At 43.1% G+C, this 17,426-nt stretch overlaps 1 protein-coding gene across 1 annotated transcript in view; it reads left to right on the top strand.

The window, feature by feature from the left end:
- SEMA4C (semaphorin 4C) overlaps window positions 1-17,426 on the top strand; it is a 150,518-nt gene that overhangs the window by 29,580 nt on the left and 103,512 nt on the right. The window contains exon 2 of the mRNA XM_044084386.1: window positions 7,123-7,333. Within this exon, the coding sequence (XP_043940321.1) occupies window positions 7,216-7,333 (118 nt within the window). The 5' untranslated portion in view covers window positions 7,123-7,215. The remainder of the gene's footprint in view (window positions 1-7,122; window positions 7,334-17,426) is intronic.

Here is a 17,426-nt window from a genome sequence, read left to right as displayed (position 1 = left end):
CATTTAGAATCAGTTGCCCAAATCAGATATGGTAGCTGTTTCCCCAAGATAGGGGCTAAAAATGCAAAATACATTTTGCTTTATAGTTCTGATCTGGCCCATGTGACCGTCAACAGTCACCCTCCTAATAAGTTGTGTTTAGCTGGAGCATAGGATCTCGACTGTTTCTTATAATGGGTGGGACCCAAAGGCAGTAAAGGGCATTGTCAACTAAAGGTCAAGATTTTTGAGGCACATCTAGCCATGATAAGAAGTCGGTGTAGATCTTGCAAAATCGGAGCAATATGAGCAATAAAAGAACTACTTGTCAAAGTCTGCATGCAGAATTTTGCACCTCTAGGTCACCATTTGGAAACCCAAAGTAAAGGACATTACAGTAATCATACTTTGAAATAATCTGTTGATATACCGCTGTTGCCAAGTCCGAAGATGGTATGATGTTTGATCTGAAAAAAATGTTCTTTATGTGGTAGTTAGAGGACTTGGTGACTGCTTACAAGTAGTCCGTTGGTTAGTCTGCCTGGACAAATCTCACCCAGATGGCAATCACATGGGAAAAATTCCAACCTCTTTCTTCCATGAGTTATTAAAGGCAAAAACGGGAGAAGATGTGATACACAGATGGTAGCTTGGATAAGTGTGGCCTCTGCCTTTTGCTGGGGTTGAGCTTAATGCAGTCAAGTGTTAACCATTGAACAGTTTATTACCGGAAGTCCTGAAGAGTTGTGAAATGTGTCACAGTGCCTTAAGAGGTGGAGCTGAATGTCCTCAACATACATATTATGGGAATAAGCATTTCGTATAAAAACTTCTCATGGTGTAGCGGTTAGCGTTGTCGCCTCACAGCAAGTGGTTCTCCCGTTCGATTCTTGGCTGGAGCTCCTTCTGTGTGGAGTCTGCATGTCTTCCCCGTGGTAGAGTGATGTATAAAGACATGCAGGTAGGTGCGTGCATGAATGGGTGTGCCGTTTTTGAAGGTTGAGCATCGGGCTGGCAACTCAGCACTGTAAAAATCCACTGCCAATCATTAGCAGACCGGAGTTCCACTGTGGCGACCCCTAACCGGGAAAAGCCGAAAGACATTACTATAAAAACTTCTGTTAGTCGCAGCAGTATTTACATTAAACAGAATGAAAACTGGAGCAGAATCCTGAGGCATATTGAGTTCCAGGCGGAATGAATCAGGAGGCGTAACCCTGAAATCCACCCTTTTGAGAGCATCTGAGAGAAGACTCTTATCAGAGAACCTGTCAAACCATAATAATATGAGAAGTTAATGAAGATTTTGTGGTCCATGGTGTCAGAAGCTGGTGAGAGATCAAATAATAACCAGAATTGAAAATAACTGTTATATTTTAACATCAGGAGGTCATTAACCACCCTGTGACTGCGAAGATGGTCTTGGTACTGTGCTTAGATCTAACATTTTACATAATTGGATTTAGGAGGTCATAAAATCCAAGAAAAGGGAGATACAAGTTGGCCTACACTATTTTCTTAGTATTCCTAATGAATGAGTGGTTATCAGTTGGGCAGTAGTTTTACAGAAGGGGTGTAACACAGGCATTTTGAGAGTCTGGGTGATTGGTGCCTCTGTCAGAGATGTCCACAGTAAAGTCTGTAAAATTAATTAGGCCCAGTAAAACAAGGCAAGGCAGAACCAACTTTGTATGGCATGGGTCCAATCTGCAGAAATAGAGAACATAGTTCATTCTTTATGACCTTTCCATAATCCATGTACTTGAACTTGTCCAGCAGAAGTCTGGATAATCCACGTAACATTCGATGAAAGGTTCAATAAGGGAGTCTGTGGCAAAAGTCGTCCTTATCTTTGTAATGTTATCCACAAAAAAGCACCTTTCTCAGAACAGTCTGGGGGGGGGGCTTTCAGAGCTGCCAGACATGCTAAGGTACATAATCTGCTGACCATCCTGAAAACTGTATCCTATAATTCACTGTGGAGGAAATGTCATTGTTCCCAAAATATGCTTTCTTATGCAAGATCCTGGATGGTAAACAGCATATTGTTAATACATGATAAGCGTATCCTTGGGAGGAGCCATCCTGCCATGTCCATCTCCTTCCAAACCTGTACAAAAGCTTCATGGTTCTTTCTGTGCATTAGGTCTTAAGCACATACAAGCTGATGCAAAAGTAGCTTGCACTATGACAGCAAAATGATAACTAGAAAAGCATGTCCTTGTGCAATATGTACTCGCTGAATATTGGCACAGATGAGTTGTAACAAAAACGTAAGTACCACATATAACACACACATAATTATAACTTCTGTTAAGCTCTTTGAATTATTCTGTGGGTTACTTACCCTATAGGGCTCCACTGATTGTTTTTGCAGCAGTTCAGCATTGATTGGCTCTGGCCACTCCATTCGCCCTTTGGGCTCACTCTGCTCCCCCCAATTCCCGCCTGCCCCCACTATTTCCACATTTATTAATCACCAACTCCTCCCACTCCATCTTTCATTCAACCACGCACCACCTGTCCCACACGCTCACAAACCTAACTTAGTGATAGACATTGCATTGATGGAGTTAATCACAAACACGTTTCCTCATCTTAATACTGCCCATTGCACTCCTTAGCACCCTTGCTTACCTTGCACAACTCCCTTACACCTCTTATACCCTTCCACTACACTATACCTCTACCAGTATACTACATCATCTTCCTTCTCCTCTATTACCCATGAACTCTACCCATCAAACATCACCCTCTTAAACACAAAGTGCTACCTATCATACCCTCGTCTAACTTACCACCCCCCACTCCCTAACAAATACTCTACCTATCTCCTCCCAAACTCTCCCTCCACATTAGACTGTATTGTCCTCATACTAGATCATATGCCCCTCTCTCCTCTGGTGACATTTACCCCAATCCCGGGCCCACCAAACTCCCCTTCCATCTCCTGTACCCCTCCATCATCCCCTTGCATTACCACAATTAATGCCCAAAGTCTCCATAATAAAATTCCTAACCTACATGCTTGGCTTACCCACAACCAGCCAGACATAGTTGCAAGCTCAGAAACTTGGCTGAAACCACACGTAAGAGATAATGAAATCCTGCCTCCTAGCTACCATATGATTCGTAACGATGGGCCCAACAAAAAAGGAGGTGGTGTAGTCTGATCTACTCTTCCACAAAAATTTGCCAACTCTGAATTAACCATAGCTCTCTTAAAATTGAACAAACACAAGTCCATATGCATGGCTGCTGTTTACATCCCTCCAGATTATAACATCCCAATACTAGAAAACATTCTCTCCTGGTTCTCCTCTAACATTAAAAACGAAACCTTCATCCTAGGTGACGTAAACATTAACTGGGCCACCATTAACTCTCAGTCTCGTACCCAAACAAAGCACCTCTTTAACTTCACCCAGCTAATAAACTCCCCCAGCAGGCTAAACAAAGGTGGAACCTCCGGCTCCATCATTGACTGGATCTTAGTGTCTCATCCAAATTTAATCTCCAATTCGGGAATCCTCCCTGACCCCCTCAGTGACCATCTACCAGCCTTTGGTGACCGGCACCCCTCCCCCCTTCATAAACAACATCACTACATTCAGACCCGAAACTTGTCCAACTTCAACCCACAAACATTTTCAGACTGCCTAAAACTAATTGACTGGACACCTTTAAGAACTCTGCCCCTTGACAACACCATCAACTTTTTTAATGAAACTTTTCTGTACCTACTCGATAACCTTGCTCCTGTCAGGACCAAAAGAGTTAAAACTAACTTTTCCCTGACTATCTAAGGAAACTAAACAGATCATGCCCCTAAGAGACGACAAAAAGTGGAAATAATGCCAAAGAAATAAGCAACCCAGTACCTTACTAGAATTTAAATAACTGTGCAACTCCATAAAAAAACTAATAACCAGAGACAGCAAAACATATTACTCTAAGCTTCAGCTTCAGTCTGAACATACTATGAAGAAACGGCCTCTCTGTTAAACACCTTCTTTGTGGAACGCATAGCCAAACTTATTGCCAGCATCCCCAGCTCCCCTCCAATATCCCCCCCATACCTTCCTCTCTGATCTGAAAACATATAACCCTTCCTTCAGCCTCAGTCTTGTGTCCACACATGCAGTAAAAAAAACCCTCCCTTTTCCAACTGCTCCAACGCACCAGATAATTTACCTGCATCCTTCCTCAACTATCTGCCAACAGCGTAGCCTTCCCTATCTCCATCGTAATAAATAGGTCCATCCAAGAATCTTATTTTCCCTCACTTTGGAGACAAGTGTTCATCATCCCACTCCATAAAGGTGGTACAAACACAGACACCACTAATTTTCTGTCCTGTTGCCATACTTTCCCCACTCTCAAAAGTCTGGAAAACTGCATTCTCTCACAACTGATGCCTTATCTAACACAAAACAACCTCTTAACCCCCCACAGCATGGATTTCATCTTGGCTACAGTATCATCACTGGACTCCTCTCCTTCCTCGAGTCCATTAACCATGCTTCAGACTCTGGCAAAAAGTTGTATCAACCCTATTGCTAGACCTTTCCAAAACCTTTGATACCATCTCCCACCCTATCATCCTATCAAGTCTCCTCCTTCAATCTCTCCCCTTCCACCATAGGTTGGTTCACCAGCTACCTCTTCAAAAGACAACAAGAAACATTCCACCTCTTCCTTTCTATGCACCCCTACTGGGGTACCTCAAGCTTCTGTCCCTGATCCCTTTTCAATATATTCATCAACAACTTTCACCACTCCATCTCCAATTCTACAGTAATCCAGTATGCAGATGATTCAACAATCTACTCAGCTGGCACCCCTTCCGACCTTCTGCAGATAACCCTGTCAGCTTTTTCAGACACTGAAACCTGGATCCAAAACAACCACCTAGCCCTTAATGTCACTAAGACCAAATTAACGATTTTTCCCTCATCTAAACAGTCCCCCATTGGTAAATGGGGGAAAAACTCCTTCAAGATAATAAGCCAGAATAAACCCCCGTTGAAATTGTCCTTCACACCAAACTGTTCGGCGTCATTATTGACAAACATCTAAAATTCGATATCCACATCCAAACGAACATTAAAAAAAAAAAAAAAAAACACCAAAAGTGAGGTTCTCCCCTCCTCCACCATAAAGACTGTCGGCTCTAAATGCCTTTTCCCCTACCTCTAATGTATGATGCTCCTCTGTTCTTGAATCTTCAGCTCAGCCTTCGAACTAAATTAGAAGCCTGCTACAATAAAATCTGCAAATTTGCCACCAACTCTAGGAACTCATTCCATCACTGCATCTCCCTCCACTCACTGCAATGGCTTGAGCTTCCCAACTATCTAAACCTCCTTAAACTTACCACTGCCCATAAGCTCATATTTAACCCATCCTTCTGTCTCTCCACCTCCTTAATCCCCTATATTCCTAATTGCTCACTTAGGTCAGATAATCAGAGCCTGCTCAAAATCTACAAACCTTTAAAGCCACCTGGACACTCTCTCTCTACTATCCGGCTCCTTAGCTAAATTATGGAACTCTATTCCTCCTTTCTTTAGAAATGCTCATAACCACTCTTAACTTTAAATCCCTCCTCCATTCCTACCTATCGTCAAAGTGGGAATGCCCTTGCTCCTTCCCCAAATAGGGCCCTCTTATATCACAACCCACCTTCTAACTCTATGCATCATCTCTGTGCTCACATCATTTGCCCTCTCACTCCTTAATCTCCAAATGTTAATAGTTTATTTCCAACAATTTCTCATCCTCAGTTGTAATTCACTGTTAATGACTCTTAGACTGTTGTTGTTGTTGTTGTGTTTTTCGGCTTTTCCCGGTTAGAGGTCGCCACAGCGGAACTCCGGTCCGCTAATGATTGGCAGTAGATTTTTACGTGCCGAGGTGCCGGCCCTGACGCACAACCTTCAACGAAGGTACGCCCATTCACGCATGTCTCCACACAGAAGATGCTCTAGCTGAGAATCTAACAGGACAACATCTTACTGTGAGGCGACAATGCTACCACAGCACCACCACCACCGTACTAATGACTCTTAGACTGTGCAGTTGCTAAATTTTATTATTGGAAAATGTAGAATTTTTTTACTGTAGAATGCTGCATAAAGCCGTATGACTTTGCTTTGTATGTGTATATGCAAATATGTTTGTCACTTACTGTAGCTATTCTCCCAGGGCCTACACTGAAAACGGCCCAGTGGACGTCTCTGGTCATCAAACTGAAATAAATAAATAAAATGTACTGTTGACAGAAACAGTTAATGGTACTGGCAAAGGTTGTGTGTGTGTGTGTGTGTGTGTGTGTGTGTGTGTGTGTGTGTGTGTGTGTGTGTGTGGGGGGTACTAAAGTAAGTTTAAAAGCTTCCTGTCAGTATAGAATGTAAACTGATTAAACCCACGAGGCACAAGCCTGTTTTCATGGGTGCCGATACACCTCTGTTTGGTTGAGTCGTACAGTGGGCGAATGGAAACTATGGAACTCAAGTCTTGGGCTACAGGAAAACTCTTATTGGTGGCTAAATTGCCAGAAAATTGCATGAGACATTGGTGCAGATAGCTGACATTTACCACTACAGCAAGTATAATTCTATGTACTGGATATAAACTGAAAACTACTTTTATATAAATGTAAATTTGCGAGTGTCACAAGTGATGATTTTAATAAGTGTTTAAAAAAAAAAAGTACAGACACACACCTAGTGCTGTTAAAGGATATGTGCAGAATTGATGCATCCTTGTATTTTAAAATTCTAATTTCCTGTTGCACTACGTAAGGGAATGAATGGTTCATTTTTGGGGGGTTTTCTACACTAACTACAATTCACTTAAATTTAAGGATGAAATAGTATGCAAATAAATAAGTTAGTTAAGTTATGATAAAGGAGAAAGTCTGTTACTATGAGTCATTCAAAGCAGGTGCCACAGTTACAGCTGGTCTTGTGTTTCTCAATGGAGTCATTTATCAAGAATATAGAATGTTTGTTTTTCTTTGCTGTGTTTTGAATTAGCACATTATTATTACGTGATGTGCAAAAGTCCAGATGAAGTTTTTGTCTTTCCCATTGTAGTAAAAAAACTGCAGTAATTTGTTTGCCACTTGTTTATTGACAGGCTTGCAGTAAAGCATTCCAAAACTACACCAGTACAGTCACCAGCTGAAGGCTTCAGAGTACCTTGATCCATCATTGGACAAGTTGAGACGCAATGGGAAGCTGTTCTTTTTGTGTTCTTTACACACTGGTAGTGGTCATTCTGTCTGGGACAGTCACAGAGGCTGTAGGGTGCCAGTCGTCTTCTGCTCGAAAAACTTTACCCGTCAGTAGTAAGTATCTCATTCTGATCATTCTGTAATTATACCTTACTGTAGGTTATGTACCTTGTCATTTAATTTGAAGTAATGCTGTTTTAACTGATGTTTGCGAGTACTAGCAAAGCAGTAAGACAGGATATTTGACTGCTGAGTTTACCAACAGGCACAATCTTCACAGAATTCCATTGCCAGCACTTCTGTAAAGACCACTTTTTGCAGTGAAAATAAAATGCCCATTAGAACAAACACTGGTAGACGATGCCCAAAAACCGTTTTGAAGCACTACGGTAGTTTTTATGACAAGTTAAGTCATTGTCCATTTTCACTCTCTCATGGAAGACTAGGGATTGAAAGTATATTTCACTAGATAGCCTTAAAAGTTGAGTTGTTATGACAAGTTTGGCAAGAAGCTGCACCCTGATGTTGCAGACATAGTTGGTGTAGAACATGTCTGCTGTTTCCCTTTACTGCTTTTCTGGTTATATTCTTCTCTGTCTTCTGGGGTAGCACTTTTTATAAGCTAGGACTGCAACTTGCCTAATTTGGTTTGAAAATGTTTGGTTTCTTGTGTAGTTTACTTGCTCGCTGAGAAAAAATGAACTCATGGTTTCCAGAGCAACTGAACTCTGTTATGGAACAGGAGAAAAGCTGCTGCAGGGTGGATTACACTGACAGTCTGCTTCTGAACCACCCTCCCCAAAGTAGAACTTAGAATAGCGCTGGTAAATTTTTGAATTTCACAGCAAGGGTTTAGCTATATATTGCTGGAGGTGCTAAATAGGTTGCGTAGGCAACCAAAGGGGAAAGTTTGCTGTCCCAAAGTACAGTATGTTTTCAACATGGTAACTATTTTTATTTCAAGGTAATTTCCTAAACATTTAAATGTTCTTCCAGAGTACCCCTAATAATGCTGAGTTCATGGATGCAATTTCTTTTGGTTCTTCCACTATATTGAAGACTGTTAGTTGAAACAGACCAGATGGGCTTCTGATGAAGTGTTTGTAATGGATTCACTATGTCTGGTGACTGTAGATGTAGAGATCTTTAAAGTGTGCAGGGAACATGGCCTTCTGCTTGGGAGAGTTTGCCCTCCACTTAAACTAGTTGCTTCAGAAAGCCGTTTGGACTTCTGTTGACCACGCAACTTGTGTTGTGTTGATTGATGGTAAAGGAAGTTAGTGCAATTGTGGATGCAAGAATCACTTTTTTAAGCCTAAGAGTGAGGTTACAAGGAAGCTTTGTTTCTGCAAAGCATTCTGAATAACATTTGAGGTCAGTTAATGAAGAAATTGCATTATTCCTGTCTTGGATAGACTGTATTAACTCACTGTTCTATTCAAGCGTTCTTTAAGTAATTTCACCTAAAGCAAAGTTTCTAAACATAGTTTCATAGTTTAGTACTAGGCTGTCTGCCCTGGGGCATTTGTAAGCCTAGCCATAGTGATGTGGCTTTCGCCACCCCATGAAATGGTACGAAAGTGCACAGAATAGATTTAGAATACTGTGCCTCTGTCTAGTAGTGACAGGTCCCCTTATATAATAGAATTAGTTTACTGTGCCCCTATCTAGTAGTGACACAGATGTGACCCCTGGGGCAAACTTACAATCTCCCATCCACTCATCAAGATTTCTCTTGAAGAGAGTCAGTGAGGGGCTCTGCCTAACATGAACTGGGATCTTGTTCCAGAGCATGGGAAGCCTCTGGGTTATGAATCTATCCCTCCAGCATGTCCTATTCATACTTGTGCCGAGGTTTAAGTCTTTAGCTCTCGTGGTCCTGATGGATTTGGATTTTTTGAGGTGGAGCATGTCCATCAGTTCCTGATTGGACATGGCCTTGTACATCAGGCAGAGATCACCTCTGAGCAGGCGGTATGCTACTGAATAGAGCTGGAGTTTCTTTAGTCTGGCAGAATAAGACATATGTTGGAGACCCTTGATCCTCTTGGTGAGGTACTTTTGTGGTCTCTCCAGCTGTTGCAAATGCCGGGTGAGGTACATACCAAATGGGGCATTGTACTCAATCATGGGTCTGATGAGGGGGGAGTATAGGGGTACAATGACATCCTCGGATCTGGATGTGAATCCCTTCATGATAAGGTGTGCAAGGTAGAATGTTTTTCTAACCACTTTGGCAACGTGGGTGTCAAATGAGAGGTCGCTGTCGACTTGGGTCCCTAGGTCTCTGATTACTTTTTCCGTACTCAGTGGGTTGCTGTCTATGTGATAATTTGTGGGTACTTTGTTTTTCCCAAAGGGGATGACTATACATTTTTTGGCATTTAGTTTAAGGCCATGACTCCGGCACCAGTTGTCCGTTTCTGTGAGGCCTTTTTGTAGGATGTATGTGTCCGCTGGTGTATCGACTATGGCGCCTAGTTTGCAGTCATCTGCAAACTTTGTCAGCCACAACCCTCCTGTGTTTGCTTTAACATCTGAGAAATAAATGCCGAACAAGAGGGGTCCCAGAACAGATCCCTGTGGGACACCACTTGTCACTGGCTTTGAGTCTGAGATTGCTCCAGCTATTTTAACTTTATGGGTTCTGTCCTTTAGCCAGTTTGCAACCCATCTAGTGTCATAAGGGTTTACGTTTAAGCTGTTGAGCTTATCTATGATGCCTGAGTGGGGTATTGTGTCGAAGGCCTTAGCCAAGTCCAGGTAGGCTGTATGGACTGCTTTGCCCTCATCAATGGCTCTAGTGACTGTTTCGAAAAAGTCAACCAGGTTCAAAAGGCAGGATCTGCCCTTTACAAAGCCAAACTTGGTGGGGTCAAGTGTCTGTAGGTCCCCAATGTCTCTGTTTATGAGTTCCATAATGATTCTTTCCATAGCTTTGCAGATCAGGCTGGTTAAGCTTATGGGGTGGTAGTTCCCAGGGTCTGTAGAGGTACCCCCTTTGTGAAGTGGGACCACTGTTGCTGTACGCCAGTGTTCAGGTACATATCCTGTAGTAAGGCTAAGGTTAAATAGCATTTTTATATGCGGGTTTAGCTCCTCTTGCACGCAACCCGGGATACCGTCGGGTCCCATTGATGCTGTGTTTTTAGCTTTGTTGAGGGCGGCTCTCACTTGGACATCTGAGATGACAGGGAGATTACATTCAGCTGGGATAAGTATTTCTTCTTTCGGGGGTGAGGGAGGGGAGAAATTTGCACTGAACCTGTCAGCCAGAATGTTGGCAATATCTGTGGGTTCAGTGCATTTTTTGTTGTTGTGAACTAACTCTGAACATATCTGAGGGTTTCCACCCAGGTTTCTAACATAGCTGAAGAAGGCTTTGTGGTTATCTTTAGTGTCCTTAGCGATTTTTCTCTCAAAGTTGGCCTTATGAGAGAACGTAGTTTTCTGCTAGTGTTGATCAGAGATGTCTTCCCTTTATGGGACTTTGCTCTGTCGTGCAGTAGCTTCCTTCTTTTGTTATACAATTTGTTAATGGCTGAGGTCCACCAGACAGGACGCTTGCCTTTGGTGGAGAGGGACTTGGATTTATTTGGGATTGCATAATCCGTGCATTCTTGGAGATGTCCATAGAAAGCATTTGTGAAGGATTCGGCATTGTGGGATGTGGTATCCACTGGCCCAGTGGGCTTAAAGGATACCATCTCAGTCTTAAGAAGAGTGAAGTCTGCTTTTGAGAAGTTTTTCACTGTGGTCTTTTGTGCTGGGGGTGGAGGTGGGATATGTATATCCAGGGTGATTAGTTTGTGGTCAGATCTCACTAGTGAGGGGTATACCTCCGGTGTGGAGCATTTTGTCCCCATGTTTGTGATGATCAGGTCTAGTATATTATCTCCCCTAGTGGGAGAGGTGATTAGTTGTTCCAGTGCATTTGAATTTATGAATTCCAGGAACCTTTGGGCTAGGGTGTTAGGGCTAGAATAATGTACCCAATCTATGTTTGGGTAGTTGAAGTCTCCCAGTATGATGGTATTTTGTGATGCATTCATATCCTCCAATGTCTTCAGGAAGGCTGAGTGGGGTTCCTGAGATTGAGAGGGTGGGCTGTAACATGCTACCAGTTGTATAGCAGTTTTGCCTATGGTTAGTTGCACCTGTATGGTCTCCGATGCTTCATGTGTTGCTACTAACCTGGAGGTGTGGGTGTCCTTGATGAATATGGACACTCCCCCTCCCTTTGTGGTTCGGCCCGGGTTTTGGGGCCGAAAAGCATGATACGAGGTATAGCCTGGTAGTGCTGGGGTGCTCTCAGGAGCCTTGAACCAGGTTTCAGTTACTGCACAGACGTCAATGTTCTCCATACTGAGGAGTGCATCGAGTGCCTGCATCTTGAGATTTAGACTTCTGGCGTTGAGCAGCATTACCCTTAGTTTTTTCCATTTTGTTTTCTAAGGAGGTGGGTTTGTCTTTTGAGCCTTGCCTAAAAAAGGCACTATGGGGGTGGCAAGAGCCTTGGCCAATATCCGGAAGCCCAGTGGTGACAGGTGTAAGCCGTCCCTTGCGAAGCAGCGTGGCTTGTCCAACATGTCATCCCAGGCAGACAGACATTGGATCCCCTTAGAATGACACCAGTACTTGAGCCAATTATTAAAGCTGATCATCTTGTCTTTGTATTGTGGCATCATTCTTGGTGAGGGCAAGATGCTGCTCAGGGTCAGGGTCATACCAGCCTGGGCTACATAATCAGAGAGCTCCTCTGTCTCTTTTCATGTAGTCCAGGGAGGTACGTCTTGGGTCATTCACGCCAGCATGGACAATGACAGAGTCATATTTGTACTTGCTTTGGAGTGACCTGAGTGCATGTGTTATGTGGCGGATCCTAGCTCCCGATAGGCAGCTCACAGTCACCCTCTCCTTGTTTAGCCTGGTAAGCGGGACATCAGTGTGTCTGACTATAGAGTCAACAGCTTATATTTTTTGCATGTGCTTTGCTCTGTCGAGGTGTGGCACTTTTTTTAGGCAGCATGTGAGCCCATCCCCCCAGAAAGAAGAAAATACGTATGTACATGTACTTGTATACATACCATCATGCACTCTTTTTTTTTTCTTCTTTCTTTGATACTGAAATGTTTCTTTGCAAATGTATCTACAGGTTTATGTTGACATATGTTTATAATGATAGGATTTACGGCACTGCCCACGTGCTCTAGCACAAATCAAGTCATTGCAGGTGGGTGTAGTTACCTCCTTGCAAGATTCAAGGTGTTTTCTAACAAAGGACAGTAATCCTGTTCCCTTTGGGTTAGGATTTGGGGTTAGCAGAAAATGTGGATTAAGATTAAGATGAGGCATCTTCTGTAGAGATCGATGCAGAGAATATTCCTTGAGGGCGTGCATTGCAGGTTCAGCGGATCGGGTTTCAATATGGAGTCACTTCTTTTATACTTGTAGAGCAACTTTGTCTTGCACTGTTGAAAGCTTCAAAATGCATTACTATCGAACAATTTACCTGCACATGTTCATTTGGTAACCAAGCAGATACATCCGTGGGATCTCGTTCAGCAATAACACATGGTGCTTATAGCAGAGCAATAACATGAGCCCATGGTTTACTTTACAAACACTGCATATTTACCCCGCAAGTGCACAAAATTATAAACTCATTAGTTCTAATACCTTTGAATTTCTCTCCCATAATGTATGCAGCTGATAATAGTAAACCCTAAATGTATCTGCTACATTGTGTACTGGATTTTCATTGGTACAATTATGTTATTTGCACTTGGTTGAAAAGAGAAACAGTTCTGCAGTGTCAGCAGCCTGTGAGACATCTGGAGACCTTTGAATTTCACTTGATTGGAAGGCAGAAGTGCTTCTTTGTATTTGTGCCCCCTCCCCCAGGTTTACAGATATAAAGAAAGCTGTGAGCAGTGTTGACATTTCAACTGTGAGCCTCTGCTTGCTGGACACCCTTCCCCCACCTCTGGCCTCATGGGAATGGTAGTAATTGACTGGGTTTTATTTTTCTTTGCTTGCAGACCAGGCCTCTTTCTAGATATATCCTGTTTCTTTCTGCCCAACTACTCTGTTACACTTAGTGCTGTCGGTCTCCTTCTGTCATTGTGCTACTTGTACAGATTATTTGTGTAGTTTGTTGCCTTGAACTGTTTCTTATTACCGATAGGGTCTCTCTGCTTTTCTTTCTGCTGCACCCTATTCCCTATTTTATGCATTCTCTCATTCTGTTTCTTGCTGGCTGATTCTGTAGCTAGCTTTCCCCTTTTTTTTGTTCATTGATAGAAATAATGGGAACAGAGAGGCCCTTTGTTCTCTTCCCCCTAAGTATTATGGCAGTTTTTCATTGAGTGATATTTTGCCATCTCATTCTAATAATCCATGGTTTGGATAGGGAATTCCCAACTTTTTTTTTTTTCTTTTCCCCCCTTTAGTTCTTTCAACAGATTTACCCAGCATCATTTACCTGTGGGAGGAAGGTGGTATAATCCACATAATTTTCCAGCAATTAATGACTTGTACTTTATCGCTTGAGCTTGAAATGTACTATAGTTTTCAAGTGCTGCAGTCACAACCTGCCCTTTTTGTCTAAAAGTGTTTTATCTCCGTTAAGTACTGCGTCACAGAATCTGCCGAATTAAGTGCTGCGGTGCATTTTGTCATAGTCTACCCATATTTATTTGAGTTTCTTTTTTTTCTCTCAATAAAAGCTTTTTTTTTTTTTTTTAAACTACAGCCCACCTAAATTTAGTTTGTCCCTTTGGTTACATCATCTTAGGCATGGGCTCATAGAATCAAATAGGTACATGTTTACGCATGCTCATTGGTTGTCCACTAAAGTCTGGATGCATCTATGTTTTTCATGTGTTGATGCCACTGAGATTAAAAATCTCCACTACTTCTCAATGACATTACCTCAAAGAAAACAATTTTTAAAGCCTCCCCCCTTGAGGATTGCACAAAAAATGTTTGCCATTGGGATGAAGGTTCTGATCGGCACGTTGTGCACCGCATACAGTCGTACACCACATACAGTTAATCACACCTGGGTGTTTTCTGTCTGAAATCTCATCCTGTGTAAATCCACTGCTGCTGTTGATATCCTGTGAATCGGGTACCTCTACTCCTGTGAGTGGAGATCGACCAAGATGAAATGAGTAAGAGCACCCAGAAACACCATGTGTCCATCTTAAGTAGTCATATCATTAGCAAGAACTGAGTTATGTTTTGAAATGTTCGTTCTTTTATTTGGAGGATTACTGCCAAGTACTGTGGTGGTGGTGCTGCTGTAGTGTTGTCGCCTCATAGCAAGACGTTGTCCCCTTCGATTCTCATCTAGAGCATCTTCTGTGTGGAGGCATACATGAATGGGGCGTGCCTTCGTTGAAGGTTGTGCGTCAGGGCTGGTAACCCGGTACATAAAAAATCCACTACCAATCATTAGCGGACTGGAGTTCCGCTGTGGCGACCCCTAAACGGGGAAAGCCGAATGACACAAACAAACTGCCATTTTTTTTTTTTTCTGCAGAGCTCTGCCAAGCATTTTAATTTATAATTTAAAGGTCATAAAAATAAGTTATGGTTGTGCAGGCGGCAGCATCAGAACTTAATGGTGTAGGGGGCAGCATCAGAGCTGAATGGTGCAGGGGGCAACATCAGAACTGAATGGGATGCTAAGATACATTTTAAAGCTGCTTTTCTGGGGTATGTAGGCACTGGACTGTGTGGGCTGCCCATTTACCTCTTCTGGGTAGCTATTTCTTCTGCCAGGTGATAGATCTTAAGTATAAACTTCAAATGGCAAGCTCTACTCCAGTCTCCGTTAAGTAGATGACTGACTGCGTCTGAGAATGGCTGTCTGTATATTTTGGGTCATATATTGCTATTTTTCTTTTTGGGGACCGTAATGCTTCATAGGCAGTAAGGCACGTTAATAACTAAAAGCACTGAATAAATGAATATCTCCTCCCCAGACCCCCTATCAGCTGGTCGACACTCCCATGAGAGGAGAAAATGTCCTGGACCTGGTGCAAATCAATGTGAGTAGCCAATAAAATGTCCTGGACCTGGTGCAAATCAATGTGAGTAGCCAGTGTAGCACCCTTACAGTGCCACCCCCCTTGGTAAGATCTGACTATAAAGCGATCACTTTCAAAGTCACCGTCTCTCCTGCACCCCCCCCCCCCCCGGTCAGGGTCAAACAAACAAAATTTTCCAAAGGTTACTATAGTCTACTGAGAGAAGGTGTGTAAGCACCTTCACAGTCACTGTACCTTCATTTGGAAGTAGCACTAGTGTCCAAAAACCTGTATGAGCACCTACATAGCTGTATGGACTCAGCAGTACCTGTCTGGTGGACAGCAGCAATAAACAAACTCTATAATAAAGAGGAAAAAAATTGCTGTCCAGGACCAAAAAGGAGCAGGTGCCAAGCTGGAAGTACTCTCCTTTGTCTGAACAAGCAAGTAAGGTCACTGGTGAAATCCTGTAAGGTCACTGGTAAAATCCTGTAAGGTGACTGGTAAAATCCTATAAGGCTAATTTTGAGTCCAAATTGGCCACATTCATTAAGGACAACCACAAGGCCTTCTTCGCCTATGTCCGCTATCTCAAAGGAAACGCCCAAATCTGCTCTGAACTAGTGGTCAGGAACACCACATATACAAAAGCCATAGATGTAGCCAACCTGCTGGCAGACAGGTTCAGTGAAAACTTCATCCCCCATCAGTAAACCAGGACATCCCCAGCACCTGCCCCCTTCCCCTCATCACCAGGGGGTAGGTATTTAATGCCCTAACAAGTGCAAAAAAATACAGTTACCATGGGACCTGACAACATCACTGGCTGTGTCGTACATGAACTCAGGCATGAGCTCTCAGATCCATTAGGCACTCTATTCAACCAAAGCCTGAGCACCATTTTTGTCCCAGATGAATGAAGGACAGCCACTGTCATCCCTCTACACAAAGGTGGAGTGCCCACTGACCCAGGCAGTTATAGCCCCATCAGCCTAACTAGCCTGATCTGCAAGGCCATGGAACGCATTGTTATGGACCTTTATAAACAAGGACATTGGCAACCTCTAAATGCTTGACCCCACAATGCTTGACCAGACACAGTTTGGTTTTGTCATAGGGAGACCATGCCTGTTAAACTTGGGCGACTTCTTCGAAACAGTTACCAAAGCCATGGATGAGGGGAAGATAGTGCACACTGCCTACCTTGACCAAGCCAAAGCCTTTGACACTATTCCCCACTCGAGCATAATAGATATACTGGTTGATGCCTAGCTGGGAGAGTTTTTTACCAGATGGGTAGCTAATTGGCTCACTTATGGAACCCACACTCAGTCAGAATAGGGGAAGTCACCTCTAGTAGTAGACCTGTAATGAGCAGTGTACCTTAAGGATTGGTCTTCGGGTCTCTACTGTTTGGGCTATACTTTTCTGAGGTGCAAGTCAAAACCAGTGGTCTGTGGCTGATCAAGTTTTTAGATGTCTGCAAGATGGGCGCTGTCTTAAATTCCTGTAGTGGTATGTGGTGTGAACATCCTGCAAGATGGCCTTACCCAAACTGACGACTGGTGCCAGAAGCATGGGATCAGACTGAATTCCAAGAAATGCATCATTATCCTCTTTGGGGAGAATGGTGTCCCTGCTGATTATCACATTAATGACAACATACTAAGTATGCAGTCAGTCTTGAGGGTCTTGGGCACCCAGATGATATCAAACTGACTTTTGACCACCACATTGCCTCCATTGTATGGAAGGCTTTCTACATGGCCACCTCATAAGTAAGGGTGTTTCATCCAGGAACAAAGGAGGTCCTTGTACTCCTTCCTTATCAGACCCATTATCAAGTGCATTGCCCCCTTCGGCATGTACAGCTTGGAAGACCACAGAGGTTCCTGGCCAGGAAAATCCAGAGTCTCAAACACCTATCCTGTACAGATAGGCTAACAGCCCTGCCCCTCTTCTCAGTCTCATGCAGACTGCTCAGAGATGACCTTGGTCTGGCATGCAAGGTCGTCTCAGACCCGGCCTTGATGGAGTTGCTGCATATCCATAAGTCAAACTCCACACAACCTGCAGGCAAGGCCTCAACCTGGTCTGTGACATTAATAGAACTTGTTGCTTGTTGACATGATAGATTTGTGTCCCAAAGACTCCCCATCTGTGGAATAGAC

This window comes from Protopterus annectens, chromosome 9.part0 (assembly GCF_019279795.1).
Source record: "Protopterus annectens isolate FY-2018-M chromosome 9.part0, PAN1.0, whole genome shotgun sequence".
Taxonomy (NCBI): domain Eukaryota; kingdom Metazoa; phylum Chordata; order Ceratodontiformes; family Protopteridae; genus Protopterus; species Protopterus annectens.
The sequence above is the reverse complement of the archived record's forward strand: the minus strand, read 5'-3'. Positions and strand labels throughout refer to the sequence as shown.